Source organism: Dysidea avara, chromosome 8 (assembly GCF_963678975.1).
Source record: "Dysidea avara chromosome 8, odDysAvar1.4, whole genome shotgun sequence".
Taxonomy (NCBI): Eukaryota; Metazoa; Porifera; class Demospongiae; order Dictyoceratida; family Dysideidae; genus Dysidea; species Dysidea avara.
In genome coordinates this window covers 35,673,753-35,688,894 of record NC_089279.1, presented here as the reverse complement: position 1 = coordinate 35,688,894, position 15,142 = coordinate 35,673,753, and the positions used below count along the sequence as shown (strand labels likewise).

Here is a 15,142-nt window from a genome sequence, read left to right as displayed (position 1 = left end):
GTATAAATCATTAATTCATAATATGCAGAATTTTTGTAAGTACTTAGTATAGTGATACAGTGTAACCTCTGTATTACGGACATTTTTGGACCCAGAATTTTTGGCCACTTTTTGCTGTAATATAGAGGTTTTCCTCTTCAGAGGTAAAATATGTATTAACCAGACCTGTTGGGATCAAAATCTTTGTCCTTATTATGGAGGTTTTTCTATTTGTGTCCTTAATTCAGGGAGTTTGTTAAGAGAGGTTCCACTGTACCAGTACTGTAATTTGCAACATAGATGGCAAATCATCCGGTACAACAGTTTTTTGCCAACTTGTTTTTTTTTTTAATAAAAAAATTATTCTTTATTTAGCTAGCCCTCTACGGTGTACAATGAAAGTTATTTCCTTCAGGTGATGGAGGTATAACATTACTCTTACACTGTGTCCCCCAACTAGTAATGGTGATATTCACCATAGCTTGAATTAGTGTACTGGTATATATATAAAAGTTTTTATTTGATTCATTTAATTGTGCAAATCACATCATCTTGGAATGTCCAAGCACATGATGGCAACTTCTGCTGCTGCTTGTTCAGCAAATTTTTTACTCTTCGACCTAGTACAACATGACACTGGTGACCACACAATATAGTAGTAGTTACCAGAAACTGCTGGAATATCTCTTGTCCTCAATGGTGACTATCGACTTGAACAGCTTAGCCTTCTCCCTCTAACAGAGTACATAAGTTATGGATGTTGCATAGTTCTACAGGTACCAGTAATGAAATTTATTTATACTGAAAAATATTTCCAGTATCAGTCAAGGGGGTGTCACGTAGACACGTGCTATAGGTAGATATGCGACCGCAGTCAAAGTATTGACAGGCCAAAATTTCGCTTTAAACTGTGACTAAGAACCTTTTTCAATCTTTGACCAGTGACTCGGCGACGATATTTCAGTGCTTTTCAATTGTGGGTTGGACATTTTAATCCTTGACCATTCACTTGGCACAAATTTGGTGGCCTTGACCACTTTGACCATGGCTGCAGATTTACTTACAGTGAGTGCCTGTATGTCACCCCCTTGTCACCTCATTTTAGTGGGACCAATAAACTGGCCTCAATAACAAAGTGGGCATTTTAAAAAGAAATCCCAGAGGACCGTAAGCAGGGTGGCAGTTATGGGCTCTGAGTGTAGTTACCTATCGTACTTGAGGTACATAGTGGTCTTCAACAGTAAAACAATCTGTACACTACACTATTGATTTAAACAATTTACAGCAACGATATACTGAATGTGTCTTCATTTAGACTCTGGGTAAACTTAATAATTCAACATCTGCTATTAAAGGTGTGGCTGCTTAGTGAGGTTTCAATCCAAACACTTGGTAATAACAATTAACATAAGATTTTCATGAAACAATGAGCCACTTTGACACATAAAACTATTACTGTATCTCAACACAACCCAGCCCATATGTACAGTACTAGCTATACAAATGGAATACCGTTTCATATTTGATGGATCCAGTTCTCTTCCTGCAGATGTTCCAGTCATATACAACACAACAGGAAACTTACAGTTGGGCTCACTTAGTCCACTCGTGTAGTATGCTCTTAGGTGTCTCTCCTGACCTGTTCTTGTACTCCTTACTATGAGGGATCATCCACTAAGCAATAAGTCACTAGCCACACACAGCTACTAACTTGTTGTACTGAATGTGAAACTCATGAGTACCATCCTCTGTGATGTCTGGGTCTAGTCGGACCCTCTTTGCTGCTGGAGCATGACCATCAAACTGTATCAGTCCGAGCTCCTGTTGTGGAGACAAACAGGTACTTGTGTAAGAAATAAGTTTGGAGGGAAAATTAAACTTAGAATTAGTAGATATTAAATTTTGTACCATCTTTGCATATAGAAAAATAGAAAGCACAATTTATATATTTACAGCACATGTTTTGCCAAAATATTTCTTATGCACACAATACATGTTGACATAGTATCACTATACTGAAGCCATACAATACTATCCAAGCGTCTTGGTGTATGTAGTCTCAATAGGGACATGGTGGATTTTTAATGGCTTACATTCTGCATACTTCATATTGCCATACAATTTCACACCTGAATAGCTGTATAGTGTAACTAATGATTTCTGAAGATACAATGGAGACAATTTTATTGCTACATTCAAACACTGTTTATAGACTGTATGCCATGTAATTTTCAGGACCGCCTATCATTCTCTTTCTGAGGTGAACTTTTAATTGACACACTACCTAGAGGAGACTTAGTTATTGTTATAGTTGGGGGAGTTGATGGCAGGTTCGACTTAATATTTACTTCACCTTCTGCTGTTGCAAAGATAAACTGGATATAGCTTGTTTTCTTTTCTCTTCCACTTCACTCAGGTAAGACCCCATGTTCCAAACATCACTAAGAATAACACATAGCTATTAATGACAAAAAGTTTGACGAGATATAGGAACACGTCAACAATTTGGCAAATAAAAGATCTGCAATTTGGTCAAGTTAGCTACAATGGCAAAAATTACGACTAGCAATAAACTTGCATAATATTAGGAAGCCACAAAGACACCATGGGACTATCATAACTCCATCATTTCCTGATAAACTTGTTCAGCAACATGAACAAGTGTCCTGTGCTTTAAGGTATCCACATGTCCTAGTGTACTCATCCACTTATAGTGCTAGGCATAAAATCTAACAAGTGTGTCCAGCCTATTAAGATGTCCACACAACCTACCATAGTTCCCTCATAGTTCTAGCCTTCATCAGTGATTGGCCTAACTCAGTCTCCAACTGATCATGTAGCAGTTGAGCAAGACAATACTTTGTGTTGCTAGCATAATTGTCGTAATCCACAGCCTGAGGCAATACACATAACAGAACATGTTAGTCATAAATGTGTGGTGTGTGATAGGCACTGAAACAGATATCAATAATCCATTTTACAAATCTAGTCTTGCATAGCCAGACCATCTTTTTTATTTATCCAGTAATTGTTATCTGTTTCAGCCCTAGCAAGTGCACTGTTTACCAGTTGAAGATAATCTCTTGCTACTTGGTCCACTGGGAGTAGCCCCTCCTTTCTACACGTGACCACAAACAGCTGTGCACATGGTGTAGGCGGGGCTTGTGAAGCTGTACCTGAATATGGAGGGGTTCCACTGAGCAGCTCTGGCGATCATCACCGACTGACATCCTATAGTGTAGCACAAATAAAATATAGTCGATATTGCAATATACAAACAATACTCCGTTTTGTTCCGTAACATACGGTATGTAGATTACGGAGAATGACAGAGGTCCTTTAGTCATTTCCTGCCCGCATAATTCACTACCTGATCTAGTATGGCTGATGTTACGGATTTCAGACGGCCCTATGACCCGCTCAAGCCGGTGATGACTGCTATACAGGATGGCAATATGGATAACTTGAAAGCTGCTCTGGAGTGCCCGAAAGCAAAAGAAGCGTTTACCACCACCATCCACGCGGATTCAGTTCGTAAGAAGTCCCCCCTGATCACAGCGGTGGTTAATAATCACGAGCAAGTCATTAAGTTCATGCTAGAAGAGTATAAAGACGTTTGCAACATTGAACAAGTGTGTACCATCACTATCGATAAGAAATCGATAGAAGCTGCTCCACCATTATGGACTGCGGCTACCATGGGACATTTTGAGGTGGTGAAAGTATTAGTAAAACACGGAGCTGACATTAACCATACTACTAAGAGTAATTCTACACCAATAAGAGGTGCTGCATATGATGGTCACACAGCCATTGTTGAGTATTTGGCTAACGAAGGGGCTGATATACACAAGGCTAACAATTGTGGCCAGAGTCCCCTCAGTATTGCAGCTGCTATGGAGCGATGTGAGTGTGTCAAATTTCTCCTCAAGAAAGGAGCCAATGTACACCAGAAGGGACACAACGAGGACACACCATTACACGTTTGTGTGGAGTCAGGGTCAGACCAAGTTAGTAGATTGTTGGTAGATGCTGGGGCTCTAAACACACCTAATATATTGGGGCACACGCCGGCCATGCTAGCTGCCTGCCACGGTCACCACTGGCTACTGGAGTTCTTTGACAAACAATTTCAGCTGAGTAACATGGAGAGATATAACTGTTATTGTCTCCTGGGTGCCAGAGAAATGTTGACAAGTACCTCAACTGCCATGGAATGGTGGCTTAGAGCTATCTCCATCCGTTCTGCAAAACCAGCAGAAGTTCCAATCACGTTCAAACCTCCTGCAGTTTACAGGAACTTAGTGGAGCCAAGTAGCACAGAGCAGCTTAACCAACTTGATGATGATGCAGATCACCTCTTACTTGCTGCATTGATGTACGAGCGTATAATGGGACCAAACCATCCCAGCCTTGCCTTTACACTTCGTGTGTGTGGAGACATGTTCATCGAGAAAGGAGACTATGGTCGCTGCTTGGAGATATGGGAACACTCACTGGTCACCGACAAAGCTTCCCGACTTGCATATGAATTACAAATAAAGGAAGATGTCTTGTTTACTACGAGAGGTTTCTTCACGATGATGAGTAACTCGTACATTCCTGCAATTAAACCAATGGTGGAGTGGTCACTAAATGAACTATGTAACGCCAAAAACAATAAATTATCAGAAATGGAATTGGTAGCTGCCATTGTTTACCTGTTGGGTGCTTGGATCAAGGCAATACAGATGACCAAAGGTGCTGCAAAGAGGGAAAAGGAGCAGGATGTGTTTGACCAAGCTGTCATACAATTGCTTGAACTAGGACGAGACCTAAAGGATCCCACTGCACTCTTAATCATGTGTCTGAAGAATTTTGAAGACAAGGACAGCAACAGTAACATTAACCGGGAGATATACAGGCTTGATTTACCTGTTGAACAAGTTATCCATTCTTTGATAGCTAATGGTGCTGTGTTAACAGATACAGATGATGACCGCAACTTTCCGTTACACTATGCTGTTCAGATGAAGACCGTACGAGCTAAAAACATTGTTAAAGTCTTGATAGAGGACGGAGCACCACTTTATGCTTGTAACTATGATGGAAAAACTGCTATGGACTTGTGTTCAGATGACAAGAAGTGCCCCAATGTTACCCGTGAGGTCATGGAACAATATTACCACACACACTTCACCCTACAAGAACTTTGTGCTAGAACTATTGTAATGGGGAGGGTGGAGTATCAACACAATATGCCTAAGAGCCTACAAGAATTTATTTCTTGGCACTAGAAAATTATAGTATTTAGAATATTGTGTAATTTATACTCTGGAATTTTTAAAGTATTTATAAATACATCTAGTAGACTAATTCTATTATTACCGGTAGCGGATTTGAATGCTGTGAGGTCATCATAAGTATTAATGTTGAGTGATCCACCACTGTAGTGTAATATGATGTCATTGATCTCATTTGATCCTTACTTGGCAATCACTGGGATCTTGATCATCTTAACAACCTCCTTGATTACATCGTAATGCACTGGTTGACTAGATCTCTCCAGCCTTGTGCTGTGACATCAAATGCTTAGAATAACACGTAGTAATATACGTATATATATATTTTAACTTAGATGCTGTATGACCATACTGAAAAAAATTTTAATTGCTGGGAGAGTGTAGAATAAGGTACAGTATACCGATGCATTTAACCTCTTTATAAAGGACAGTTTCTGAGGGGTCCTATACAAACTTCAATTCACCTTGGCAAGAGCAAAATGAACAGGTCCCAAAAGTGTCCATTACAAAGGATGTTCTACTGTACAAAGTTTAAATCAACATTGTTGCTTGGTAACCACAACTATTGTACTAGACACACTATCACATCATACCGTCCATGTACAGCAATAGCCTTCACCCCAGTACTAGCTATCAACTTGACCAAGTCCAACGTGTCTTGTAACTAAGACGGGTAGTAATATCGGGTAACTACAGTGGTACAGCGTATATACCTCTGGTAAGATTCTAATCTTGCATGTGACAGGAATAGTTGACTCCTCTACTAAACGTGTTAGTATCTGTAACATGTGTCCTGGTAGTCAGTGAAGTATACACATTTGTTATATGTATGTATGTGTGAGCACTGTTTCTTTTGGAGTACACCATGAGCCTTCAACAGCGTATACACAGCCATGCCTACCTGTGCACTACTCAGTTGCTAATCTAACTTTTACAAGCCCATGAAATGTTTACAGCGCAGGAATAAAAAATTTCAACAATCCTGCAATCAACTGTACCTATTAATACAGCTGGGTAGGCAGTTACTGTAACACCAGGTGTAAAGTTAGTGGCTCAAAGAAACGGCCAATAACCACATACTATATATATATACACAAACACACTACACTACACCTGTTTGATCTTGTCAGATTGTGTCAACAGTGCAGCTCCCATCCCACCCTACATAGTCACTGGCCACACAATTCACTGATATACACTGCACCTTCAGTGAGAACTCCTTAGGACAGCCCATGTTGACATCAACAGCAGCTACGTCATCTTTTCTGTATAGAACAATGATAGCTACAGCTACTTAAGTAGTGTCTTGTGTGGCCAGTCCTTTTTTCCTTTCCCCTCCCAAAGAAAAGAGGCTGGCCATGTGAAGCTAGGTAGCACTATCGTGTATGTGTTGATACCAATATACTAAGCTCTTAACCATAGGATATTTGGAGCAACAACATACATATGCAGTGAAACTCTTAGTTACAACAACTGCATTACTGTCTCACTTGGGGAATTGTCCTTTTGCAGTATATTAATGACTATATTTCTAGGGCCCCACAAAGCTTGTTTAGATAAAAATTAGAAATTCAAATTTAGCATTAAATGCGGAAATAAATGGTGGCAACTTCATTCCCAGAAAACTTGCAATCTACGCTAGTGTCTAAGGGAGCAACACAGTTAGGTTGTGAAGTTCTCTCTTAATCTACCACAGTACACAAAGCATGGACTGCCATTTTTGGAGGATGTTAAAATAACATTTCTACATATATAGCTACTTACAGTATAACACAATACCCACAGTCAGGTCCACTTACACAAACTGGGCTACTTTCGCAGCTCTCTCAGCATCAGATGTACCCTACATGACAACAGTGACCACACCAAAAAAGGGTGGTCTCCTCACCATCTGGAACACCAGCCGATCCTTCTCAACTGCAGTAGTCCGGAACACACAACGACCTGATGGATCCACGTAGTCTATAGTGTCCAGGACAGCTACAGGAAGTGATGACATCACTAATGTACAGCATAATGTGTAGCAAAGAGACAATTTCAATACCAACATGATGTCACGAGGCATTTAAGTCATGAGACTCATGACATAATGTATCTTTTGTGTATTTCACTACACTGTATTTGGGGTACAGTAGCCACAGCAATAACAGCACACACCTGTCACATTGCAATCTGTGTGTCATGGGGCATGTTATATCACAGAATTTTATGTCATGATATTTTGTATGTTATGAATATTGTAGCATCTCCACTATACTACATGTAAGGCCATCATTACTATACTGTTTGCTTCCTGTCCTTAAGTGGAGCAAAACAATGCAAGGGTGAGCTTCCATCCTTCAGCTGCTCTTCTGCTTTGTTAATGTGTCTGATCTATAATTTTGATTGTGGTGTTAGTTTGTACCTTAACACACTTGGCCATTCAGTACTTCCCTTTATCATAAAAATACTATATTCACATAAACTTATTTTTCAATAATTTAGTGCAGCTATCAATGCTGGAATTAAGTGACAGGAACATTGATGGTCCAAATATGATGAACAAACAACAAATCTGCATCTACATGACTGATGTGACTGAATTTGACAAAACAAGGCTTCCAGCCTTCCACACTAGGACTGAAATAGATATCCGTATTATCCAGATAATAATTTCAAGCCATCAGGATAGTTTCTAATAGTTTAGTGCAATTTTCTGGTAAATTTTCCTTGATATAATATAGCTAGTTTCCACAATACACAAACTTAATTTTCATATGAATGCTAAAGTAAACCAACATGTTCACAATAAAATATACAATGTGTTTATAGCCAGTGATGATGTTCTGTAGGATATCCGAAAAAAATTGCTCAAGGTATCCGGATAGTAAAATTGACATAATATAGCTGTTTACTGCACATCCAGTTTTATGACTTAAAGCAAAATAACCCAATGTAGGAGTATGCAATCAGTTTCAATTTTGACCTGCTATTTCACAATACTATTCGAAAATTTGAGGTCAATAGCTTACTGAGTAGTCAAGTTACAGTATACTATAGTATGTTCACGTTGAGCTGAATCCTCAAAAACATTTAATAACTCATGGATGCAATTACACACGATCTTAAAATTTGACTCATTTGTAGTACTGCTTGACCCGCTAAAAATATTTCAAAATCTTTTTGTTCAAATGTTTGACATAATATTTACAGCCAATCAAAATTTTCACCATACATTTCCTATGGGGAAGCCATATAAGTGCAGTGTCCATTACGGCTACTTTCCCGAACTTGTAATGGAGCCAAACCGTACATGTCTGTTGTTGACACCTTTGCTGTTACCAATAATCATCTGGTTGGCTGAAATGTTAACTCTGTTGAGAAAAAATCCACATTTAATTTTTAGCTGTTTTTCAGGATTCAGCTCAACGTGAACATACTATAGTCACAGGATGTGTGTGTGTGTGCGGAAGCCTTGTTTGTCACATATATCAACAGCACTAACGATTGGTTATCCTCTTGCATGTTAATATCTTGTGATCAATTATCTCCTGCAGAGAGAAATCATCAAGGTACACAAGTTATTGTACACAGCTATTATTATTCATTTTTAATCAGCAGGACCCTCCAGGGGTATAATGCTGATGTACAATTACAATCAAATACAGTTAATAATTATTACTGTATTCCATCTCTGCAACACTTTTATTAAACACTCTAATATAACGTACACAACATAATCACACTATTAGCACATTTCACCTAGCTTTGCATCGCCCAATCACCCATCCTACCCCGCGTCATTACTCACCTCACAATACACTAAGTCTGCACCATAGCGTAGTGCTAACAGTCGCATGGGTAGTGTCCCTATGCGCACCATAGGCGCTAGAATGAGTTTATTAGAGTAGCATACTACACTCATGTCTCGTGACATCACCAGCAGCACCGAGCAGGGCTATCCGTTACCTCTAGATCACTCATGCCATAATTATTCTAAACAATGCGCACGTTTCTATCTAACGCACACCTATTTCAACATCACAACGTAACATGCTGACTAACAGTAGTTGCTATAACAGGAGACGGTAGTGTAAGTTGCTAATTGTGTAGCGTTAGTTCTAGTAGGGGGGAGGTATTGGAACAGCTAGGCTGTTTAGCTTTTTGTGTTACCCTTCTTCGGGGAAATTGATGATAATAATAATAGGCCGGGGGTTACATGTGTAGCCTGCAGTACCCAAACTAGTGAATTAGAAGGTAGTTTCCAATTTTTCCTTGTCAACTGTAATCTTCTCTTTGTATCTAGTAGATACCTGATGGCGTGTGGAGGCCCTGCAGCAGTATCCAGCCAGCTCAGTAGTCCGGTGAAGGACCGGTTGATGTCACTACAAGATAATGTGAAGATTGTGACCACCCAACTGACTTGTGAGGATTGTATTGTGGTGTTGAGTTAGCTCATGTGACCCTCACAGCTGGATCATCAACAAGACAACATGGCAGTGTCTTCTCTAGAGCAAAATATTGGAGTGACCTAGGTGAGATTTTTGTACACTTTAATGCCAAGATTCCAACTCCTTTATTTATTGGATAAAGATCCAGCACTTCAAAAGCTTGCCAGAATGGTCATAGCTAGCTGTTATATTCTTGCAAGGAGTTTAATAGTCTCACATAGCCAGCTAGACCACTATACTATTCTTTTGTGTGACGGCAGGGACCCGCCCCCACACAAAAGAAAAGTAGTGGTCTGGCTATGCGAGACTAGGAGACTAAAGAGTTGTAGTGTTACTCATGTTTATTTGTTTTCTGTAGTTTCTCGTGCTAACCTAGTATCAGATTGGTGTACCAAACTGGCCGTGTTCTTCTCTAAACCACCAGCACCCAAACTAGAGGTGTGTAAATGTATGTACTGTATGTAGTACTTGGCCACAGGGGCGTAGCTAGCTTTCTGGATTGCCCGGGCACAAGGTCTGGCTGTCCCCATACAAACTATTTAGCAAGAAACGTGAGTCCATCCCTGTGGACTCTTTATTACATATTTGCTTTCGGAAAACTGTTAAAAGTGCATATAGTACCTAGCTAGCTACGATACACTGCTGTTTGTGCAGCTTATTAGACTAAGGCACTACTGCATGAATCATATAGAAGCTAGCTAAAACTGACAATGGTGGACTAACTTGACCACCAGCCCTAATAGCTAGCTATCGGACTTCTTTTTCAGTCTTCTGTCTGACACAGCGCATTATAGGCATAATACTCCATAACTGCTCCAGGCCACAACTCCTTTTTCACTCTTCTGTCCTTTGTACTTGTATAACTAGCACTTTAGCATACTTCATAGCCAACCGGCATTGAGAAAGCTTGAATGAACAATACGGATCCTGAGACAGGCACCAGAACTGACTGGGAATTGGCCTTTTTTTGTCATCATCTATACTATCAGGTGTCTAAGAAAACAATTACTTCATATCCAGTACTGTTATCCACTGAGCGGTTTCGCCAGCACATGTTTGACTCTCGACCCGCACTCAAATCTTAAATGTTATCACGTGATGCTGGGTATTACATAGAAGTGTACTAAATTGACGGAGAAATCTTGTCAAACTCAAGCATGTGCGTTACTAATTGTTGGCAAGTATTACAAGACGCTCCAACAAGATAGCAAGTGCATATTTTTAGTCTGTAATTATGCTATTACCAGGTTTGCTACCTGGGCACCAGCAATGATTGCCTGGGCCTGTGCCCGTGCAGGCCCGGGTGTAGCTACGCCCCTGCTTGGCCATTAAGGGTACCCTACAGTTTAACTTGCTTATATGGACACTTAAAAATGGGGACACCTGTACCCTTGTAATTAATTAGCTAAGGTCCCAAAGTCCATATAATAGAAATCTGTCTAATTTATAGGGTAATATTGGTTGGTACTCAGGTGTCCTATTGCATTGGCTCCACTGTTACACTCTGCCACTGTTGTGTGTTTCTATAGGAATGTGGTCCAGTCATCCATGGTATTGAGAACTCCATTCTGGCACTTGTGTCAGTTTACTACAGCTTGCCCCCAGCTGAAGGTATACTACATTCAATACTGTAGTGATATTGTAGCGAATAAACTGATTGGCTGTTGCTAAGGAACCACATTGAACAAGGAGGTACAAAAATCAGTAATCGACATCCTCAATGGAGTAGAGACGCTATCCACAATCATCATTACTAACGGCTGTAACTGGTACGTCCGTGTATGTGTTAATTGTAATATCATGATACTGTGTGGAAGTGAAGTACTTGGGGACCTTCTGCATTTTCAGTTGTGTAATCAAACATATCCCCTATGGCTGTTACATTGTCACTATGTTGTAGTGAATCTGACTGTCTGAAGGAGACTGGTGGAGTGTGGAACAGTTGTGAGAGGATTAGCCAACTGTCTAAAGGTACTCCATCCCTTCCATTAAGTGTTGTGAACCTATTCCTTTAGATAACAAGGCTGCTACCTTACGAATCTTCATCAACAACTTACAACTACTAAGAGATGCTTGCTCTGAACTGGAAGAGGTGAAGGGACTAGTCCGAGTTGTGATGACGATTAAATGTTGTCTCTATATAATGATGTCATTATCACTAACAGTAGCAATACAACAACACATTGAACCTTCCTACATACATCCTGAGGCAGGGTGTATGTACTACTAGAATAATTAATGCTGTTGGCTGTATAATACAGCGAGTCACACTCGCTGTATTATTAATTTCTACAGTTTGCAAATTATTTGACACTTTCTACTGTAATAATTCACAGTCCACCCCTTATAGGTCACTACTGGTGATGGTATGGATGAACTAGAGTTAGCACTTGGTGATGGACCATGTAATGATGATGATGATGTCACTGGTGGATCATGTGATCTCACTGATGATGACAAGTTATTGATACAATCCTGTACCAGATTAGTGAAGGTGATGTCACGTGACCTCTTATGATGCCATGGATCATATGATCTTACAGTGTTGTCCAGAGGGTGTGGCCAACATATCCCGATCCATCACAAAATATGGTGATGTCACCACTAGTGATGGGATAGAACAACTGGATGCTGCAGCAACCATTGTCATGACAATCAGTCCATGGTATGAACAACCCTTATATAGCTATAGTCAGCCTGATTGTTAGTGTGCATGCTGTAACTTGAGCTTTTGTGTTGTTACCATGGTGATGTGATACGCTCTAGTGTTGATAATGTGGTCACTTCACTTTACCCTCCCATCAACCAACCAGTAGTGATGCAGTCTGTGAGTAGTGGTGTGTACATGTGTAGTACAGTCTGTATAGTCTCTGTGTGTGTGTGTGTGTGTGTGTTGTGTGTGTGTGTTGTGTGTGTGTGTTGTGTGTGTGTGTTGTGTGTGTGTGTGTTGTGTGTTGTGTGTGTGTGTGTGTGTGGTCTCTGTAATGATTATTATGTTCTTATAATGTTGTTGCCTGCTACTGCCAGGGGCGTACACAGGAATTTTGAAAAGGGGTTTCCACTACAGCTATGTGACTGTTATGTTAAAGTAGTTTATATTTCCTGGCTGCTCTATTAGAGTATCTTGATCTTTTCACCAAAATCATAATTCAAACAATGCTATAAGTGTTGCTATCATGTGAGAAACTATTGTTTAACATTTAAAATGTGTCCTGTTCCATGATAAATCCTGAAATCTGAAGTTTCAATTTCTTAATGTTTCAAGTAGCGTGTAAAATCCAAAGGGGTTTCCTGGAAACCCCCCTCGGTACGCCCCTGACTACTGTTATCATTGATTTACCACTCAATCTTATCAAAAAGTGTTACACTATATATACAATATTCCCACCTGAACTTCATCAGTATGATAGCAGTACTACCCTTTAATATCATCTTTTAAAAAAACAGCCTCACTTTTGAAGCAAAACAGCTTGCAGTATTGGTTAAGCCCCTGATCTCAAATCTTTCCAACAACTTTCTATGTAAAATTCCTTTTTTAACTGACTAACTGATGCCTTCAGCCAAGCGCATAACTCAACCATGCTTAGTGATACAGGTTTGATGTCTTCACTGTTCAACATTGCTTCATCCCAAAATGTGCTTTTTTGCCATCCGCAGCGACTACAATGGATGCATCATGGACTTACCTTAGTCCTCCTTTGTGTCCCATTTCTTTCTCCACTACCTGTAGGTGTTGATTCACAGTTTCATGACTTCAGTTCATCTGACTGTCATAAAATTGCCCATAATTTCTGTAGTGACTAGATTGATTTACAGAGACACTTCTCATACTGTTCTTTGTATAGCAGATAGAACACCTGAAAATTTACCAAGAGTTTTTACTGAATAGGTTAATCACAGTTTCCGTAGTGACTGGATTGATTGCAGTGGCACTTTTTGCACTGCTCTCTGTTTGTAATGTCATAGTGAAAATGTACTAGTGCTCTGTGATATACCGATAATACCATTTATCGTGATAAATTATCATAACCGATTAACATACTGTAACAGCATAATTTTGATAACCGATATATCAAAATGCCAGTATATCGATGAATACTGATATAGGATTACTTTTAATCCAGCCTTTGGTGTTTATTTATCCAATTTGTTGATGGTTTAGCAGACACACCCTAAACAAAAACTTGAGGTTGTCACATTACAACACGACTACTTGTACTGAACTATATATTTTTGGTTTCTAGGATGATACCGCTTCATACTAGCTAGGCCCAAGAAATGATGCACTAGTTACAATAACAAGCTAAGTATACATCGATATACCGTGATATTTTCCTGTTACTAATTCCATGTATTCAAATTTCAATACTACCAAGCTCTATTAATAGCTAAAATTTCATTATTTAGTGAGCCTTCAAAATGACAATACACTATCCATCAGTGAATTAGTTTTAAACAACAGGATAAGGATTGTAAGATTTTCATAAGTGCAACAATGCACTTTTCAAGAAATTTAGTAACAAAATAACACTTTTAGATGCCTCAGAGTATCTCAATCTTGAGCACAGAAATAATTTGTATTTCTAAATCTTAATAATTACCAATGCGGTAGACAAAGTGGCACGCGGGCGGGTGACAGGAAGCAAGGAATTAACAAATGTTGGCCTTACACTCTTCACATTATTCTTTCAATATAGTTATCATTGTACACTCATGGAGCTTGACTATGTTTCTTTACTGCACGTTTTAAGGTAGCTGAGCTGAAGGACAAGATGTTAGTACTAGTGGAGAAGTGCAGGTACCAGCCCCACCCCCTCCTATGGTGTGCATGTCATGCTGTGTTTGTTCACAGGAACTTTGAGTTTTGCAAGGCTGCACACTTCCTGAACCTTGATGACATGAAGAAAGAGATCTTGGACAGTTTTGAATCAATTTCTAAACACTAGTCAACTTCATCATCAATTTTTGATAATGTGAATTTCATACGACCAAATACAACATTTTTATACAGCACTGCACACAATGTCATGAAGGTCACTACTGAAAGGTCACATGCAATAGTGACCTCATTAGACAGGTGGTACCTTGTTGTTATTACAACAATGCAGTGAATTTTAGGAAACTTTGAAATAGATTTTTGCATGCTCTAATATGTTGTTAATGTGAAGCTATAGCAGTGAATGCAATTTTTCTATTATAAATACATTAATATATTATATTCCAGCCTTTATGTGTGGGGGGAAGGGGGGTTTGCCCCAAATGCACTATTGCTGTGTGCTCGCATATATTATATGGAAGGTAATGATGGGCACTGCTTATCATTGGTTGAACACAAACTCATGGCTACTGTAAGTGAAAAAATTTCAGGCAGAATAATTAGGAATTTTGGAGGAGCATAATATGCCATTTCAAGAATTTATACCTAGAAGTAATCAAAAAATGTATTTTGTA

The 15,142-nt window shown here is 39.4% G+C and overlaps 3 protein-coding genes across 6 annotated transcripts; 2 read left to right on the top strand and 1 right to left on the bottom strand.

Annotated features, from left to right (window-relative positions):
* Positions 1–472: 472 nt before the first annotated feature.
* LOC136265028 (tRNA-dihydrouridine(20) synthase [NAD(P)+]-like) lies at positions 473–9,275 on the bottom strand. The gene is made up of 19 exons (XM_066059788.1): positions 9,052–9,275; positions 8,746–8,791; positions 7,150–7,241; positions 7,061–7,104; positions 6,466–6,526; positions 6,375–6,422; positions 5,975–6,040; positions 5,855–5,925; positions 5,448–5,534; positions 5,347–5,405; positions 3,156–3,210; positions 3,046–3,097; positions 2,752–2,873; positions 2,333–2,420; positions 1,691–1,800; positions 1,577–1,636; positions 1,492–1,522; positions 646–713; positions 473–599 (listed from the first exon to the last, which is right to left on the bottom strand). Exons 1-19 carry the CDS (start codon positions 9,175–9,177, stop codon positions 527–529), a joined length of 1,359 nt encoding a protein of 452 aa, XP_065915860.1. The 5' UTR covers positions 9,178–9,275; the 3' UTR covers positions 473–526.
* Positions 3,262–5,334, top strand: LOC136265025 (protein fem-1 homolog C-like). The gene has a single exon (XM_066059784.1). It carries the CDS (start codon positions 3,360–3,362, stop codon positions 5,253–5,255), a length of 1,896 nt encoding a protein of 631 aa, XP_065915856.1. The 5' UTR covers positions 3,262–3,359; the 3' UTR covers positions 5,256–5,334.
* LOC136265032 (cyclin-D1-binding protein 1 homolog) lies at positions 9,246–14,714 on the top strand. Of its 4 annotated transcripts, none has more exons than XM_066059793.1 (13): positions 9,246–9,333; positions 9,550–9,665; positions 9,713–9,775; positions 10,050–10,129; positions 11,221–11,302; positions 11,364–11,460; positions 11,592–11,662; positions 11,707–11,783; positions 12,042–12,185; positions 12,235–12,356; positions 12,458–12,518; positions 14,443–14,489; positions 14,544–14,714. In XM_066059793.1, the coding sequence occupies exons 2-13, from the start codon at positions 9,557–9,559 to the stop codon at positions 14,635–14,637; spliced, it is 1,047 nt and encodes a 348-aa protein (XP_065915865.1). In that variant the 5' UTR covers positions 9,246–9,333; positions 9,550–9,556; the 3' UTR covers positions 14,638–14,714. The 4 variants fall into 4 exon arrangements, with proteins under 4 accessions (XP_065915865.1, XP_065915864.1, XP_065915866.1 ...); XM_066059792.1 differs by having other exon boundaries at positions 9,247–9,333; positions 9,547–9,665; XM_066059794.1 differs by lacking the exon at positions 9,246–9,333 and adding an exon at positions 9,356–9,497.
* The last annotated feature ends 428 nt before the right edge of the window (positions 14,715–15,142 follow it).

Coding starts and splice junctions, on each gene's coding strand:
- LOC136265025 (XM_066059784.1), top strand. CDS start 3,360: ATGGCTGATGTTACGGATTTCAGACGGCCCTATGACCCGCTCAAGCCG.
- LOC136265028 (XM_066059788.1), bottom strand. CDS start 9,177: ATGTCACGAGACATGAGTGTAGTATGCTACTCTAATAAACTCATTCTA. Junction 3,098..3,155: donor TGGAACCCCTCCATATTCAG/GTACAGCTTCAC, acceptor GGTCACGTGTAG/AAAGGAGGGGCTACTCCCAG. Junction 2,421..2,751: donor AGAACTATGAGGGAACTATG/GTAGGTTGTGTG, acceptor TGTTATTCTTAG/TGATGTTTGGAACATGGGGT.
- LOC136265032 (XM_066059793.1), top strand. CDS start 9,557: ATGGCGTGTGGAGGCCCTGCAGCAGTATCCAGCCAGCTCAGTAGTCCG. Junction 9,666..9,712: donor TGTGACCACCCAACTGACTT/GTGAGGATTGTA, acceptor TGACCCTCACAG/CTGGATCATCAACAAGACAA. Junction 10,130..11,220: donor CACCAGCACCCAAACTAGAG/GTGTGTAAATGT, acceptor GTGTTTCTATAG/GAATGTGGTCCAGTCATCCA.